This window comes from Necator americanus, chromosome X, assembly GCF_031761385.1.
Source record: "Necator americanus strain Aroian chromosome X, whole genome shotgun sequence".
NCBI lineage: Eukaryota > Metazoa > Nematoda > Chromadorea > Rhabditida > Ancylostomatidae > Necator > Necator americanus.
The window spans coordinates 27,534,848-27,554,424 of NC_087376.1; the positions used below are offsets into that span (position 1 = coordinate 27,534,848).

At 37.2% G+C, this 19,577-nt stretch overlaps 2 protein-coding genes across 3 annotated transcripts; both read right to left on the reverse strand.

Moving 5' to 3' along the window:
- Positions 1 to 405: 405 nt before the first annotated feature.
- RB195_025696 (uncharacterized protein) lies at positions 406 to 12,728 on the reverse strand (the record flags this gene model as incomplete). 2 transcript variants are annotated; one of them, XM_064213946.1, is made up of 6 exons in its annotated part: positions 406 to 478; positions 695 to 833; positions 4,809 to 4,901; positions 9,497 to 9,620; positions 12,404 to 12,473; positions 12,622 to 12,728. In XM_064213946.1, the coding sequence occupies 6 exons, from the start codon at positions 12,726 to 12,728 to the stop codon at positions 406 to 408; spliced, it is 606 nt and encodes a 201-aa protein (XP_064069826.1). The 2 variants fall into 2 exon arrangements, with proteins under 2 accessions (XP_064069826.1, XP_064069827.1); XM_064213945.1 differs by lacking the exon at positions 12,622 to 12,728 and having other exon boundaries at positions 12,404 to 12,445.
- A 6,219-nt stretch (positions 12,729 to 18,947) lies between these two features.
- RB195_025697 (uncharacterized protein) lies at positions 18,948 to 19,244 on the reverse strand (the record flags this gene model as incomplete). The annotated part of the gene is made up of 1 exon (XM_064213947.1): positions 18,948 to 19,244. One exon carries the CDS (start codon positions 19,242 to 19,244, stop codon positions 18,948 to 18,950), a length of 297 nt encoding a protein of 98 aa, XP_064069828.1.
- Positions 19,245 to 19,577: the final 333 nt, after the last annotated feature.

Here is a 19,577-nt window from a genome sequence, read left to right on the forward strand (position 1 = left end):
ATGCAGAGATCTGAGGTCAATGTGACAGGTTCACCAATAAAATTTAAGAAAAAAAAACATAAATATTGCTCATAATAAGTACCTAGTACTTCATTGCTTTTGAGAAACAACATAAACGACAATCTAACATGATATATATTTCAAAAAAAAAGAGAAATCAATTAGAGGATGGATCAAATGGAAAGCTCTGATTCGGCCACAACACCAACGAGCAAAAGTTCGTGTATGTATCTATGCATTTATGTGTATGCAACCAAACGTGGAAAACATACCGAACAAAGCTAATCGATAACTATCGAAGAAATGAGACGACCAGAATAGAAGAATGACACATGAAATAACGTGTATGTACGTGAATGAATTTCTTTTATTTGATGTATTTTACCCTTTTATATCGCAGTTTTGTCACCGTTGCACCCATAATGTGATCAAAGATATCCATAAAATTAGCAGCCACGTCGCAATGCTGTCAGCTCGTCTGAAAGTACAACAACTTATGATATGTTTACGAGATGACAGACTGTGATGGATCTTTTTTTTCGTGGACGTGAATTTTGTTACGGTTATCCGCTCTCTTTGCAGGTGTTATTATCTCGCAGACAATCCGGATGTCGGCAAAGTCTCACAAGTGAGGCGGTGTAAAATATTCTTAGTCGGTTCACACATAAAAGATTGTGGAAACAATCGCACTAACATTGAATTCATGGGAACGCTCGGATAGTCGTTACACAGTTGTCCGACACACCAACACAATTCCACACTACGATTGCTGGATCGGGCTGCCATATGTGGAGGCAGTAAGCGATGTGCAGGCATACGTGAGCATGACGTATCTGCAAAAAAATAGATTTTAAAAAATTTATTTTATAGGCTAAAAAAGTTGGAAAAGAAATTCTAGAGGAAGATTTTTCTGGAGAATCCCCTGTTCTAAAAAAAACGGTCAAATAAGCTGAATTCCTGCTCTTCTAACTGAGAAGAAAAGAAACGGTACGCACCGTACCGGTGCCGTAAACGGAACAATTGATTCTTTTATCAGCACAATGCTGCTGCATGGATTTAGTAAGGCCTTTCTGGGAATTTTTTTTTGCGATTTATTGCGATCATCATAGCTTAGAAACGTTTTACTTATGGTACATCAGCGTTGTATGACAATTTTGAAGTGATGAGGACAAAACGAGGACAAACTATGAGATGATAGACAGATGTCAGTCGAGATGTACTCGTATACGATGATAAACATAATCCTTACAGTTTACAACTGGGCGGTGAACGTTTCAATGATGTTCGTGCAGTGAATTTGGTAATTTTTTCTTTTAAGTTCGGACATTCCTAAAAGTACTGAAGTCCTTAATCATTAGATTTCTCGGAACGAAGAGGTTTCCTAGTATTCGATTGAAAATACCACTTCAAGTCGGTTGTCGGTATGTACTTCTTTAGTGCAACGACTCCAGACAATCCGAAAGTGATACGCCACGAAATGCTTGTAAATTTAGTGTTGTAAATTTAAATAAAAAATTGAACCTGAAGAATTGAATTTTAATTGAAATGTAAACTAAATTGTAAAAAGGCTAGCGAATTCCGGTTCAAGCGCTTTAGACGAAGAGAAATGATGAAGTTTAATGCGAAATTTAAGAAAATTTCAACTGTGACGTATGGAAATGAGTCCTTCAAGCGTTTTCTCTGGACTTGAAACCATTTCCAGCCCTTATACCGAAACGAGCACCATTTCTTGCCTGGGATACTAATTACAGCTGCATACGTCAACAGTTTCAAAGAAGTACAGAAATTGGTGGATTGATGGAATTAAGAGTTATATCGTTTTGAGAGTATTCTGCTCCAGCAGAAAAAATTGATAAACTTTGACAAAGCTTTTTTTTATCTTTCGCTCTGAACGAATCTACATTAAAAACGGGAACCGTCAAAAATAAAGTCTCACATTTAACATACACAGTCTCATATTAGATTAATTTTAAAAAGACCGAATTTTTAATTTTTGCTTAGCTAGAAAATTACTTGAGTTCATTTCAAATCTGAAATGCTGCTGAATTTCGAGAAAAATTTCTGTATATTTAACTAAACTATATTTTCTGAGACAAATTTTGCGCTACCTGTAAGTAAACTGCTTAAATTCGTTGTGTCGCTACGTTGCGGTTTATTTACGACCGCTTTTTTTGTAAATTACATTGCAGCAACCCCTACGGATTTTTCGGACTTCTAATTCTTTTAAAATACTTTCTTCTAGATATAATTGATGTTAAACAATTATAATAAAATAAAATGTAGTGCTACCCTCCGTTACGAAAAGGGAACGGTTCCAAATGGAAGTATTGAGCTTGAAATAGGTTTTTTTTTCTCAAAGTAGCAGGAAGAGAGCAGCATGGAATGGCTTTTAACCGGAAAATGGCTTAGCAAAACGCAATCACTTGTTTACTCTTCTGGAATACATTACAGAGCATTTCCTTGGTTTCCCGGCAAATCCAAGTTACGTATTAATCGTGCATGGTACATATACAAAATTTAGAACGTCAAAAAAACTCTATATTTACATATTAAATGTCGCCTACAACTAACAGCGCAGGATCATTCACCCAAATCCACAATACTCTTGGAAAACGTTAATAGAAGAAATATAACCAAGTACAGTACTTATGTCCGGTTTTTAAAGCAATTTGCCTAATTTATAATTTCAATATGATTGATGTATGTAGATCAAAGCAGGAGATGGTTTTCGTAGGTAAAGTGTTTCTGGATAAGGAATGCCCATCATGTACAGTTTCGAATTTTCATTAATGTTTTTTGAATGACTTGAAATCGCATTCTATTTCACCAAATAAATCCGGATAATTAGTATCAAGCGCAGCTAAGCGATGAATAAATGAAGCGCGTCGACATCAATTTTTCAAGAACTATCAAAGCGTTTTGCGGATCCATCCATGGAGGACGAATGCCTAAACAAGGATGTGGATGCTATTTGAGTGCACAACGACGAGCACATGACACGCATCTATTTTTAGTTGTCTTTCGTAATTCTTTTCCAAGAAAATTCAATCGTTCTGTTCCAGAATGTTTATGAAATTATTGCGATGACAATATTCGGATATGTCTCTGGAAAAGGGTGCGTCACATGCGACTTTTGCCGGCACTTGTACATGACGAATAGCATTGGCAGCGTGGCAACGAAGAAATATGGGTCTCTGGATGGGTGCGAAAGCAGGCGCCGTTTCAGGCTGCGACGACCAAACCCCAAATGGCACTGAACTTAATGCCATTCGCTCTATAACAAGTCGTGAAAATTTTGTTGCAGGAAAATTTTTGAGGAAGTTCTGCACAAATTGAGAACTGTGAGCAAATACCTAATCAGAAGACGATATTAATTATTTTCCAGTAGTCTCAACCTGAAATAATTGCAGATCGCATGAATCGCAAGGTATATCTTCTATTTAAGGTTACAGGATCTACAGGAGATTTCAAAAAATTAAGTGACCGCTGTCTATTTTGGGGTGGGTTGAGGAAAATACATACAACTCAAATGAACCTAGTGATCCTCGGTTCTTTCGGCTCTCTTCCTTCGTTTAAAAAAAGCAGTATTTCGTTGAAAATTACAGTGGAAGAGATTTAAATTATAACTATTACATCGTTATAAACCAGTTTATATTATCATGGAACTGAGAATATGAAGACGGAATTTTTGAATTAAGTGAAGAATAGAATAAAATTCGTCATTTTTCACTACAAATCAGTAATTAGATGACACCTCATGACATATTGTGGATATATGATAATATTAGTGAAAAAGTAATAACCGTCAATTAGGCACCATGAATAAAATCACGGGTCGAGATTGAATTTCAAGATTCAAAATAAACTGGGCCTTTCTTATTTATGTAAAGATATAGAAGTTGGGAAGATTAGTGATACATTTCCTCAGATTATTAAGGACATAATTTGCGCACTGATATTAATTCCAAGTTTTCCATTTATAGATAAATAGATAGTTGGAGACCTTTACAGAATTTCTAGAATGTCTTTAGAGAGAAAAGTTACCAAACAATAGATTTTTCATACTCTCAAAAATTTTAAGTATTAGTAGCTCTCATTTTCGCTCTGTCGGCTATCACATCCTAGCATTCTGACATGTAGCAAATTTTCCGATTCTAATCAAATATACGAGAAGAAATCGTTCAAATTGCTACAAGAAAAAGTAATGCTTCCTAGCAGGAAACTGGAAAATGGATTAAAAAGTTATCATTGCTAAGAATGATTTTTGCTCGCTTTTAAAACTTTGCAGGAACTTGTAAACTTCATTATGTGAGGAAATACTCTTACTTAGAAATGTCATTTCAATTCTAATAAATTAGAAAAGTTTCAAAAGAAAGCGTGTTTCTTTTTTGAATCTTTCCTTTTTCCTAAAAGGAATTATTCCTTTTCTGAGAAACAATTTCAATTGAATATGTACTTCAGGGTACTCTCTTTGATATACCTTATTTTTGCGGTTTAATATGAATTTCCCTACTTTACATCCTATGCCAGGTGGTGTTTTCATTAGTGCTAAGGACTACTAAGGGCATTGGGATGTGAAAATGTTATAATGTTGGTTTTTCATTTTATTCTGGATCAATACGTGGAATTTTCATCAGACGAAAAAGCTGCCACCTATGCAGCTGGGCTTATTATGAAAAACTGACATGCAATGATGTGGTATATTTGTTGACATCATGGATTTAATAATGCGACATGAAAAATATGAAGCAATATACGGTAATTTAGTGATAATGACATACTCTAAGAGTTATGAACTAAGCGCTTACCAAGAATTGGTGAGCTTTGCGCTCGTGGTGCCGCACCGTATTTAAATACACTGGCGAAACATCCTCGAATGATATTGTTACCAATATGTTGGCCTGAATATTCAATACTTGTTATGTAATAGTAGATAATTGCAAAAATTTTTTATCCTTACTTATTAAATTAATATTGGTAATGTAATGAAATTTTAGTAGATAAAGTTGACTTTAACCATAGCGTAAATTTCATTAATTGCATTTGTCCTTTTTGAGAGGAAAAAAGCGCTTGGACAAGCAGTCATTTAACCTCTTCGACTGCCCTCTAAATGCTGTTTTAATTTTCTGACCATATACTAACCAAATAATGTGTATTAGCTATGTACAAATGCACTAATATGCCCCTGGTTCCTATTTCTCATAATCTCCCGTTTTTTCCACCCATTTTTAACGACATTAACGATATGGAAAACGGTGGAATATGCGAGTAATTAGCGAATAGCGCTAATGTTGTACAACTAACGCTCGACTTCCTTTGCAACGACCTCAAAAACGATCTAAAAGATTTCCATTAGTAGGAAAGTTTGATTTTCGCATGGGCTATGATGGTGAATGACGAGAAGATGGGTTCGATCACTCGGATTACCCGATTAAATTACTCGCTACACCGCGCTCATGCACTATTATCCGAGTTGACGATAGGTTCGCTAAGCAAATAGTAATTCGCGCGTATCGGACATCTGTTCTTATTTTTCTGGAGAAAGAATTAGGGATTGGAGCATTTCCCTGCGTGTATGAGCAACCAAGGTTTGATAAGCGCTCGGCGTTGGCGAAGAGTGCCTTCGTAGGCAAAGTCCTCGTCGTTCGTCTTCTGCCGAAGTATGCACTCGTGAGGCTCGCATATTCAGACATAAGTGGGCACTTCTTAAGCCGGTGAACAACACGATGAAAAGCCGCTTCAACGCAAATCAGTTCCCCGTAGCTCTTATCCGTAGCCTGTGTGTGTATGTATGTGTGTGTGTGTGTGTGTGCCCCTACATTCTTCCCCTCCTCCTATAACTCGTCCTCTTTTGCTTCGGCCTTTACTCAAGCACACACACACGCACACGGAAATTGGTCGGGCATTTTTCGATGTGAATCACGAATGAGGATCGAGCCAGAACATCAGCTCCAAATCTTTGTAGCTGATTTTAACAAAAAAATTTCAGCTAGTACGCTAATTTCATCATGCCTTAAATATGGGAATTCTTTGCATGGTTTCTCACGCATCAGAGCTCTAACTCTAAGCTCTTATTCATCTCGGATGGAGAGTTGTAAAGTTCATAACTGGATTTCCGTGTATTTCCAAGATCTTGGGACTTATATTGAAGAGTAGGCGTGTCTTTTTTTTAACTCAAAAAGGGGTCATTAAAAATTTCAAAGAATTCACTGTTTGGGCACATATTAATCGTTTCGAAGCGCCCCAATCTTTCTTGGATAAAACTTTCCTGGCTACGCATTCCACAATATGCACAAAGTTGTTAATGTGAGGACAGGTAGCCAAAAAAAGTGTTATATTCATATTTCCACATTATGTTCACATTGTACTGTACATAACGGATTCAAATCTATATTTAGTTACTCTAAACTCTGGAGAAATAGAACGAACTCTACAAAGAAGTCGACTGTTACAGTTAAAACATCTGTATACTTAAATAAAAAGAACTCGGAACCAAATTGATGTGATCTAACGCGGAACATCATTGAAAAATACACTTATGAAGCAAACACATTACACATATAATATGTATACGCAAATATGTTTTTTTAAATTCAGATTAATTACGTTTTACTAGAAATATTAGGCGCTGAAAAATTAACGCACTAGCCAGCCGTATGAGATTTCTAAAAGACTCGAATCTTCGAGCAATTCGGATATTCGATTTGATCATTCACTGTTGACTATGTTTGCTGAAAAGCCGGCAATGTGCTGGCAACTTTATGCAAATACGGAACAACGCGGCTTCCACTTCAACGCAATGTCGAACGGGATAATCTCCAACCCATATATGTTCATAGTGAAATTTTCCCACAAGCATTCAAAAGGAATCTTTCAGAAAGATCATCCAGAAAGTACCTGGACTGGAAGAAAAACAGATTTTGATAGGGCCAAGATCAAAATTCGAGTTTCTCACATGAAGTGTGAAAAAAATGCCGAAATAAAAGAACTGCACCAGTTTCCACAGGGAATAAATTAGGATCCAATTTTTTAAAGGTTTTGACTCAGATAAAGTGTTTTCCTTTTTTTGTGCACTATTGCATTTGAATAAATAAATGAGTGAAAATAAGTAGCCTCTATACAACTACAGTTTCGCAACATTGTGTGGGTCATTCTGGATTTTGTTCAATTATCCACATCCACATTTGCCGCCGCTCATCACACATCCACTTATTTATGTCGAACAACTGAATGAAGCTAGGGATAGCTGTACGGTTGTTGGTTGGCTTGATGTGTGTGTGTGTGTGCAGTCCATGAAAAGTCCAATCATAATAAAACCGCGAAATGGAAACGAATGCTTGTGCAGTGCATGAAGGGTACTCGACAAATGGACTAGTCATTATCGTCAAGAGGTTCTCTCCATCCACGACCCAACCAGCATCTATCCATCGTTCGGTTAGCTGATACTCGTAGCAGCAGCAACAGCCATCGAATCGTGCCGATATCAAAACGGTGTTTACTCGATTCAGTTGTAGTGTCAACGGCATGAACAGTAGCCACCACGAAGCCCTTTACTCGACTTACTCGCGAAAATTCAACAAACGTGCTCCGTACGCGAATTTGTGGACCAGTTCATGCGCGACATCTATACTGATATTAGTCGGGCGCCCAAATCAAATTCATGCTCGTGCTTCCAGTCACTGCATTAATGTTCCGAGTGTTAGACGGAACAAGTTGTTTGAAAATGTTACAAATTTCTACATCATTTCTACGAAATCCATAAATCAATTCACATCCATTCGGCCGCAAATTTATAGATGCTGTCGGCAGCTTTTCGATTGTAATAAGTAATCGATCAAACTGCGATCTCACATCGTTCAAACGGCGGCTTAGCGGTGGCGGTGGTGGCGCCAACGTTTAACGGATCGTGCGCGAACGAATCCACCCTGCGCAAGCATTGTTGTCGTTATGCGGTTGAGCCGATATTCTCTTGATTTTTTTTTTCGCTCAATTTCTTTCAATTTATTCAATCTTATCAAATGAAGGGTAAAGGAGTTCCGTCGACCAAGGTTCCCGATAAATTCGCAAACAGATTTGCCTGATTGTTGACTTTCTGCGATTTTGCGAGAAATCGCGAAATTTCGCGGCGCTACTAGCAATCTCAGGATTCATCGGTAACGATTCCAGAAAAATGCGAATGCTATGCTAGTTGAACCGATAAACACGTGAAGGAACATCAACATTTTCATACTGAGTGCCAAGTAAAGACGTTTCTACCCTGGGGGCAAAAGAGGCTTTTGAGGATTCGAAAATCTTTTCACAGCTTCTTTCCTGACACTTCCACGTAGTTACATAATGATGTGGGAGTCATAAAAGTAATATAGTCGATTTTGTCCCAGAACTTTGGAAGTATTGTCCTGTAAGTATTGAGAAGAACTTGAACTAAATGGAAGTCTCAAAATTCATGTGAAATGTCTGGATATAGTTTGTATGTAGGAAGAGAAATTTTTATTCCGCTTCCTGAAGAGGCTCCAGGCAGCACAAGAAATACAAGACTTCTCATGTTGAAAATTTAGGATAGAGATTCTAGTTATCATCCAAAAAGAGTTAATACCCACCAGAACTTTAAGTAATCGTACTTTCTTTTAATTTACTTCTTACTTCAAAAAATAAAAACAAAAAGGACATACATGCACTTTTTGATGGAGGTCGCCTAAAAAAAGAGAAAGCGGTTTTTTAGATAGTTTTTCGCTTCATTTTCAAAGAAATATGAGCTACGTATCATTTATTTATGACTTTACAAAAGAACGAAACGAATCCGTTCGACAAGTTATTACCACCTTTCTTACAAAAATGTACTTGAAGAATCAGGCACCTTTAATTACAAGCGCAGTGTTTGACTAGAAAACAGTAACAGGTGGAAAAATTAGTACTATTTATGCAAAGCATTAAAGGAGAAAAGTGGAGAATTACTTGATCACGGTAGAATTCAGAATAATTTCTGTGTAAACTCGCCATTAGTAGAAAGAAACGGTAGACCTTTGCTTGAAGGGACCTAGTTCCTTTCTATGAGGACTTGAGGAAAACTACTGAAAACGGGATGTGGATTGTTCGAAGATTGGCAGTCAAACGTATTCCAATTATTTGACATATTTGTTTTTTTGCAAGAGTATATTGATGTCATTACCGGAACAGCACTTTAGTCCAATATTTGAACGACTTGAAAACATTAAAAGCTTTCCGAAATATCCTAATCTAGGACTCCACCTTGCACGAAAAAGTTAAGCGAAAAAAAAAGAATAAATAGAAATACAAGTACGTCTCAATGATCTTTTTGAACCTAACATTTCGATGTGACGGAGAACATTCTCATTCTGCGCCAGCCAATTTTATTTTAAGAAATCGTTGTTTTTTTTCAGATTGAACAGATCTCAATTTTCCAGGAACAAAAAATGTACAGATCCGGAAAACTTATTGCAAAGGAGTGGAACAGAAGATTCAAAGATGCTGAACTTACCTGCTAAAATTCTCGGCTCAATTACCGTAACACACATCGAATTACTGCACGGTGTCATTCCAATATTCATCTTTGCCGGAATTTTAAAGCAATGATCAGTGAAATTCATTGGCCGATAATAAACCTAAAAAAATGACAGTTGCATCAACACGGATTGGATTAGAGCAGCTTTAGAGGAAGTTCCTGAACGATATGTATACGTCGTCCACGATAAAACCGACAATTTTTTTTCTGCACATACGGAAACCTGATTGATGTGCTTTCGGGACCGAACGAAACAATGTCAGGGATGATCGGAAACGTTCATCGATCACTACCGTTATCCTCGACGTGAAAGCATCATTTATTTTATACCAACTTCAACGTTCCTTTTTTATGAAGAAAATATATGTGAGGGCAAAGGAAGGAAACGTCAGATCCTCGGATAGTGAGTACTTTTACACGTGCACATCTTAAGATGTGTTAATATCGTGCAACCAGGAAAAACCTCTATAAATTTTTTAGTACTTATTTTTTCCCAGCTAATGAACAGAAAACTGTCAATAAAATCCATAAAAAAATATGGTTGTTAGGATGATGAAATCATTTTGCAGATTTTATGTAACCATAGTAATATTATATAACTGCAATGAATTACGGTATTTTATGGGAGAATAATTGAAGTGAAATTAGATGTGAGATAATGCATTAAATGTTATATGGGTGTATTATGAAGAAATGACCAGATTGTTAGTTGAATTCGGGACCGAAAGGAAGTAGTATTACCAGAGAAAGAGAAAAAATGTAGTTTGTAATGACATGATTAATTATGATAGTAATGATGTAACTAATATAATTATAGAAGACCTTGGGATCACTACTTAGTTTCTGTTATATCTACTTCAAAATTTCACGTTTCATTTTAAGTAAAATTAAGGATATGAGAAATACGACTTCTAAATGTAGGATAATGGTAAAAGTGCGCAGAATAACGGGATTAAAAAATCCAAGCAAACAGTGAGATTGCGAGCAGTGAATGACATCTTTGAAATGTTTGCCACATAAAAAGTGCATATCCTAAAGACGAGTCTACCAATCCCAGAAAAATCTCGCTATAATATACTTCTATCACGTTTGAATAATTAGAAAAGAAACCGAAACTCTCACTTCTTTTTGTCAATACTACACGTTAATCCTAAACAGAACTTTCAGTGATGACCAAAAAACATCCCTCAACATAGAATCACACGAGGAATGTGACTTGAGGAGTTTATGCGACGAACAAAATGGAAATCCAATGGCCGAAAAAGTGGCGAAACGTTTGGACGCCGGCCGGACGCATCGTCGGCCTACGACCTCCGAAATTCGCAATTTCACCCTCTGTTCCTCGGTCCAACACCTAGAACCGTTAAACGTGAGTGACGTTGTTGATGTTGACGTTCAGTAAAGCGTTGTATGAGGATAATCAACGATGACAAACTGACAAACCGATCAAATGACAATCAATTGGACAACAAACGACGGCAAGAGAAGAGAGTGTGAACGTGCTTTTTTGACAGTCTCCGCTCCCGTTCCCCAGTCAAAACATCACCAGCTTTGAGTGATGAGTGTCAAATGGGCTCATTCGCTTTAACGAGAGAGCGGAAAAAACCTCGCCCCTACTAAGGGTCTTGATCCTTTGATGACCCCTGGAGAAAGCTCGATATAGAGGGCCGAAATCAGCACTGCACATGAAGTGATATATAGCTGGAAGCTCTCCAAGGAATAGGGCGCCCGTTGCCGCGCACAATAACTATATCATCTCTATTGACAAATTCGGCGACTCCAACCCAATAGTACATAAAGTTGAAAATAGAACTCATAACCCGAAATAACTTGAAATGTGTTTTATTATGCAAGTTCATGATGCCCAGGTTTCTTAAATATTCAGGGAAAAAATTTCTGGAGGATCGCTATACATTAATATTCACATATTTACATAGTATCTTTCTCTATAACACATCTTGGGAGAAAAATCTCCAGTTTTCTGAAAGGAGAAGAATAAATATACAAAGAAAAATAGAAATAATAGGAATATAATGAAAAGACATCTCAACGCACAAACACACAAATGAACAAATCTGGACTTCTTCCTTTTTTCTGGGGGTGTTATGTTATAAGTGTATGAGTGCATAGCGGGTGAGTAGTGGTTCTTGGAGCTTTGCAGATACGATGAAAACAACCACAGTTTTAATGGCTAAAATTAGAGGATTCAGTTGAATCCAGTAAAATGAGGAAATGATTCTATGTGTTCAGCTAGGCTGACATTTCCGATGTTTAGGAGTTAAGACGAGGAAATTTCCCATAGACGCCAATAAACCGCCATTGATGTGACGTACTCACAAATGACGGGAACATGTTCCGGATTGAGCAGAAAATGAACAACCGGATGTTCGGAAAGATTCCCGTGCACTCAGAATGAATAAGATAAAGCGAGAGAGAGAGAGAGAGAGAGAGAGAGAGAAAGGAAGAGAGAGAGGGTGGAAAAAAATTGCGATACGAAGAATAAGAAAACACTGGAAAAGAGAAACATTCGCCATGTGGTATGCAACAGAGAGCGCCTTGTTACAACACTACAAAATGAAATTCAATCCGCAGTGAGAGCGGCTTCAACGAGCTGTTTGACTGCAGGATATCAGGACGATCCTATGGAAGAGGCGTATATTCATGCATCAAAATAGATCAGATAACAGCTTAACGTCCTATGACGAAAAGGAAAATGTGAGAAACGATGAATAAACAGCATATAGGAAAATAGATGAAAAGAGAGCAAAGCGTGACGTATGTCAGATGATCGTAACATGATAACTTCGTCATCGAATGTTTGAAAATCGTGTGACCCTTGCGCGAAAAACCAGATTTATAGAAGGATTTGTTCTGTCAGCTTACCTCTTCCAAATAAGGCCAATGGAGAAGGAAGTCCTCTGACATGCAGCTATAACAATATTTAGTTGTTGAGCTGAAAGAAGAAAAAAATGAGGAATACGCGTCAATGCTGATTTGTGGTAACCTCCATAACTCATTGTACAACTTTGAGCAGCATATTCGAAAAAAAGGAAAACAGCCGCTGTTGTCCCCGTCACAGGTGTGAAAAGTAAATCGATCACCTGAAATCCATATACTCTACAGCAGTGATGGGTCGAGTGAAAAAGTGAACCAAAGTTAGAATAACGGCAAGACGTGACGATAATGTAGTCGAACTATGATGTCGCATTAATGACACGTCGACGGCGAGTACGACGCCGTCCGATGGCCTTGGAAGACCATACAGCGTCGACGGCACGATGCAGTGTGATGATAATAACGACTAGAATGGTGATCCGTGTAGTAGCGGAATGCAGACCGACGTTTTCGTGGTTTTGTTGATGATGACCACAACGTGGAGACGGACGGGTACACTAGACGAGGCGGGTCGCAACCGACGGCACCGCCCGCGCGAGCTCCGCCCCAATCAAATCCGAATCCCGGCGATAGGGGCCCATAATTCGCGATAACAACGTGACGGTCACTCAATCCTTATCCACGAAGACTTGTTTGGTGACATTTTTCCGGGGAACCAACATTGGCGGGGATGTTTTGCTGAAACGATACCAAATTTCATGTTGTTATGAGGATCAAATAACGGGGCTAACAAAAGGTTATCTGTGTTTGTAATATGTGGAAAAGTCGAAAGATGATCGACAAAACGAGGAAATATTTTTCCTAATTTACTAACTTCTGGAAATATATGGCTGGGTTTTAATTCCAGAAAAAGTACATTTATCACCAAATTCAAACAATTCTTTCTCTCTCTCTATTATCCATATATATTTTGGGGTTTATATTTTTTTCATCTTTTTCCCTAACAACCATTATAATTTCATTTGCATTTCATAAAAAGTTCTGCTTTTAAAAACAGCAAACAGCACGCTAAGGGATGAACTTTTGAAAATAGAACCACCCAATTTGTCTCATATTACGCTGAAATTCCGCATAGGAATTTATGGGAATCGAATAAACTTGTCAACTCCAGAAATCTTTGTTTAGAAGAGACTAATGAATGTTAGTTGCAGTGCGAGAATTAAACTGATTTAATTCGCACTTAGTTTTCAAAGATGAAATAATGAAGTAATAAAACAAATCCAAGAGAAATTGTTCGATCGTGGTATGAGAAAATCAGAAATGGACCACATCTGATTCATAGTTTCACTCCATTTTATATGCTTCCCAACACTCAAAAATTCCAGACTAATAAAAGTGGTAAAAAAAATTATTATAACTGCTTTTCCATTGCTTTCACATTCCGGACACTTTGCATTAAGATTGTAGCAAATGTTGCACTTTCATTTTTTTCTACTTGTTTGCTTCAAGGAATCACCATGAAAGTTATACTTTACTGAGGCAATGAGAGTTATAGTGGATTAAACACGTTTTCGGAGCACATACAGAACTGTACTGTACACATCTCTCCTATGTTGGTCGGGATCCATGGATTAAGGATTTTAAAATTCGTTATCTACAAAGCAACAACACACGTGGTCGTGGTTATGCCATTCATTTAACAATTACGCGTTTATTAATTGAACTTTCCTTAGCAACTGAATGAGAAAATCAGCCACTATACGCAACTGTTTTGAAAATTAGGTCCTCATAATTTTGTCATTGAAAAAATTCCTATACAACTATAGAAAACTAATCGGCCGGATAGAGTCTTAACTTGACCATGAGGGGGAAAACGAAAAACGCAGAACAAATTAAACGGGTAAGTCGTTGTAGCGAAAGGAAAAGTCAAGAGGATTTTAAATATAAATAGTTTCGTTAAAAAACATTAAATTAGCGAATTTTGTAAGGGGAACGAATATATTCTCTTACGAAACACTACAAGATCTCAAATAAAATATAATTTTTTTATCGCGCTCCTAACAAATTTTTCTCCTATCACCAATAAACTTGTACAATTTTTAAATTGGTTATAATATTCTACTATAATTTCAGTGTTGTTTTTAATGCTTGTCGTCCTTTTTTTTCGAAAATTACTTTGGTGTATACTGGTGGATACATGCATGACACCAAACTTTTTAAAGAGGTCCTATTAGAATATTTTAATAAACAAAAAAAGCCTCAACTTAAGGATTCGCCTTTTTTTCGGTTCGAGTGCTAATAATAGACGAGATGAGTATTTCCATTATTAAAGAAAACCTGTTATAATATCTAAAAGAAGTGCACATTTATAATGATATCCAGAAAAGAGAAGCAAACTCTGAAACCTTCTTTAAAATTTCTTCATGAAGGACTTCTTTATGAACTACTAAAATCTTGATGTTAGGCAGCATTGAATTTTTTTTTTTTTGAAAAAATATTCAAAATCAGCATTCATCTCTGCAATTGTGCAAGTATCAGAAGAGAAGGATTCGAGACTGCAACCGATCAAATAGGATCTAGAAATATTAGCATTATGCTATACGAAAAATATTAAGAAACGAGCTAAGCTAAAACATCCCGAGCTTCTAAAAGCATCCCAACCATAACGCATACGAAATCTGAAACCTACGAAACATCGAGATAATGGAAATTAAAATCAAAAACTTGAAACTTTCTCAACAATCTTCATCTAAGATGAAATATAATGGAAAACAATGAATAATGCAAGAGCAAATCCAGGAAAGCACGAATGCGAAAAAAATCTTTCCCCTTCTGGAGGGTGTTCCAGGTTTTTCAACATGAACTGCTTTTTCTTTACAATGTTACGTGTGTTGAAGAAATGTTGAAGAGAAATTAGCTGCTTGAATATAAAAGTGGTCAGAATATTAAACAAATGTGCTTGGAGAAGCATATTAGGAGTCTCCCTAAAACGGCGAAAAATTTTTTTTAAAAAAATTGCAGTTAAAAAACCATCTCTTTCTCAATCCATACTAATCTCCGAATCCATGTAACTCTCCACTGAAAAATTTTTCTCACATCTATCTGTTCGTCTCTACTGTTCTTTGTAACCACGTATTTTAATGAAGTCTCCTACTTCTCCATGCATACATACATATTATCCAGAATTATTCCAATATTTCTCAATATACTACATATATTTGTATATAGTAGTCAAATTCACATTATTGACAGAAAGCGGTCAATAATTCCTGTCTATTTGAATATCGATTAAGCATCCCTATTCCTTCAAAAGCAAAAAGCAAGAATGTCTGGAATTGCAGTAGCGTATCCTCAACAATACCTACTTGTATATGTGTAAAGGTGCTGACGGAAAGCCCAAGCTTTGAGAACTAAACATACTGTCAGTACGTTCAGAAGGACACATTAAACTTCAGAAACCTGGCTCAATATTGATTTTCTTCTATTTTTCACTCATCGTTTCTGCATATGATTGAATAAATTAAATAAATATTACTGTTAAAAGTAAGGAATTTTTTAGGATAGTGATATTTTAGATCGTTTATCCGTTCGTTGACGATACGTAATATGTCCCTAGGACGAATGTCCAAAAGAACAATGTCATTTTGGCGTCAATAATATGTCAACTAAAGATGAATTAGGATAGATATGTGTATTGGAGGAGCATCACTTGAGAATATCCGTCGAAAATAGCTAGTGTATCACTTTGTATCGGTCAAGCAGTAATTCGAATAAAGAAAAAAAAGAAACTTCCAACCGGCAAAATGTAAAGTTTATAAAGAATGAAAAGACCATCGAATTTGAAAGAAAGGATTATTGCATAAATATAGGATAAAATATGTAGATAAAGGAAAACCTATCTCACATATATCACCTTCATCCGAGATTATAATGAAGTTCCCACCTACTTATTAATAGTATACAAGTTTTATTCTTTCCCTACAGAAATAAAAACTAATTAACTATTCCTGAAATAGAAGCTCTATCCAGAAATGAACATCTCCAAGGAGTTTTCTTTTTTAAAAGTTCTTGAAAAAAAACTCGGTTCCCTCTGTCTCTTTGCACTCACCAATAAAAAGAAGCTGTAATAGTGAAGAGTCAACAAATCAAAGGATCCTCGGATGAGGATAACAAAGGTTGCTGTCAGGGATAATTTGGAGCCATAGTAACTTGAGAAGACGTAAACGAACAGCGATAGTAGCTTTAATAAATGAATGTTTACCGTACTCACGAACAATAAAAAATCAAGCATCGTTTCTGAATTTTTATAAAGAAAAGGAAATTTTGTTATTTTATATGTTATATAGAATATTTATTTTATTTTATATAGAGAAATTTCTCTTGTGTTCCTTGATGATGTGGAGATGAAATTTTACTTAAAACCAAGCTAGATGCATAAAAAATAAAAATAAAAAGTGCTCAACACGTTTTTTTCCCTTTTTAATGTGTAGCAAAGGTTCAGGGATCAAAGATTAGTCGAAGCTCCGAAAATTTATTTCAAAATCTCCAACTTCTAATGGTATTCTCATCCGCACTTAACTCTTCAGTATTCAAGATTTTTTTCATCTTTTTTTAAACTCATTTTTCCTAATTTTCCCCCGTTTTGTTTCACAATGCTTTTGCCACATCAGGACGTTGTAATTAATAAAAATTGTTGAGATGAATGGCTGGATGGGATTCACTTCGGAGAACGACCAAGAAGTAGAAATATCTTACATTACATTAGAGCGTATTTTTGCAAAATGTCCAATACATATTAAATTTTCTACGTACGAACAGCAAACGTTTACTGTTCTTTCAGAGAAACATGTAGCCTTCTAGCTGATTCCAGAACATCCAAAATTAGCTGCAATCGTTCCGCAAACCCACATCTTCCTTTCATTTAGTACGCTGGTGCTGATGACTAGCATCTATTGTCACAGAACCAACGGAAATTTGTTGTTGTCCTTGAACTAGCACTTTGTAGTGAAGTCACTCTTGTTGCTTACAAAGATGATACAATCTAATAATAATTGTTTTCCTTAATGGAGGGTAATGGATGAATTTAATAATAGTTCTTTCATTGTATATCGTCATTGTAAGCAATCAGATTAATTCATTTCTTTTTTCTTTTTTTTTGTAAGCTTCCTCCTCAATGATCAACAAAAAAACATTAACATTAATGAGTAAAATTTTCCCCCGGTGCAAGATTGTTCCACTTACCAAACATTTTCACCATTTCATGAATCCAAGGGCAATTAATGAATTGCCTCGGACAAAAGCTACCGGAACTATTTGCAAAACCGAAGTTTATAAAACAGTTCCTCAGCCTGATTTTACTGTCAGTACTCAAATTGTGTGGCTTACGATTAAGTCGAAAACGTGTTATTTCCGGTGGAATAAATAGGAAACAAAAAGATTTACTCATTGGATGGAAGCTACGAGGCAGTTTCAGATCACTTAAAATCAGTGTAAATCAAGAATGGTCAGAACTAACAAGAAGCAATCGCCTTGAAATCCAAGAAAAAGAGAATGAGGGAAATGACACTTGCTCCGCAATCTTGACTTAGCACTTCTTTATGCGGTCAGTTTCGGAAGGAACTGCCGACTCAAATTAGAGTCTTCCCCATTCTTTCCACATTTTCTTTCTTTTCATCCCGTGAAACTTTCGTTTGATGATCATTATCAATTGATTGCATACAAGATGTCTATTTGGCTGTTAACGGAACACTCCACGAATCTGAGGTGGTACGGATTTCAGGTGGAGTATTCGTATACGGAATAGTAGATTATGGAGAGGGGTGTGGTTCCGCCCTTTTCTTACTAATTGCCCCGTAAAAAACGGCCCGGAAGATGCGGCGCGAGCACAAGGCTGGCGCGCTCCAATCGAACTCGTCGTAGAAAACAGTGCGCCGGAAAGCTCGAAGCCGTATCTACCGGGTCGTTTTCTTCGGCAATTAGGAAGAAATGGACGGAATCACCCTTCTCTCAATAATCTACAATCCCGAGTAATATACGAAAACCACCCCAGATTCGTGGTGTGATGCCTTTAAGAAATAAAATAGTTATGAAATGCGAATCAAACAAAGTAGTTTAAATATAGTATAATATGAGTAAAATATTTCGTTAGAATCTTGTTCTAAGAGGCTCAAATGTATAGCTTGGTTGAGGAAGAGTCCTACATCCTCGATGCTTTTCCTTATATCATCCTACGCAAACGGAAGACACATGACTATGAGTCCAGGAAAGAATTGTATGTAAGGCAGGAGAGTTAGAGAATTGCGTATACCACCGTATGAATAAGTGAACAGGTAGAAAGCGAGAAGAAATTCTCCTTTTCTAGATTTCCTCCTCGTGTACGGATAACCTTTTCTTTTGGATTTCCTCCTCGTGTATGTACAAATACGAAACCGCCGGTTAACTCCACAACAGTGTCCACATGAGTTCTTCCTCTTCCAAACCAATCAGGTTTGCTAGGATCAGGTTTCGCAGTGTCGGGTCAAAACAACCTGACGCTCGGTGCCTTTACGTAAGTGGCTGCGCATCAAGCGCACGGTGGTGGCAGCGGTTGGGGTCAAGGTAGAAACGTCGCTGTTGCTGACTTCACTCGTAGTGCAGCAGTGAATTGCGCTAGTGAGGGTTCCTCGTTGATTCCAAGCGTTACGCTATAGCGCACCACTTCGTGCGCACCCGTTTGCGCAACTGATCCGACTTCAAGTTGTCTTGACTTTACTACAGTAAGGTCAAAACGACATGAAGCACGGTGCAGTTGCGTAAGCGGATGCGTTCGACGCTGCGCAGTGGACGACTGCGTAGCGGTTGTAATCGAAGTGGGACCAATGCGAACTGCAGCGATGAAAGGTGCTAGCATGGGTTCCCAGTCGATCCTAACCGCTACGCTCTTCCGCACCGCTTCGAGCGCATCTTATGCAGCTCATCGTGCGTCATATCATTTTGACCTTGCTATATATCACACCGTACTCTTTCAAAAAAAAAATAAAATTGATGTAAAGTAGATCTCAGCACTACAATGTTACTCGTCGATAGGGCATTTTAAAGACCCCTCACTAGCTTCAGGCACAGTTCAGCCATACACACACGATCTCCCTTCTCCGTTCCATTGTGCTCTGAACGTCGTACATTAGACGTGTACGCGGTTAAAACCTCGTTGAAAGGCAGGCTATCACGAGACTGACATAGTTGA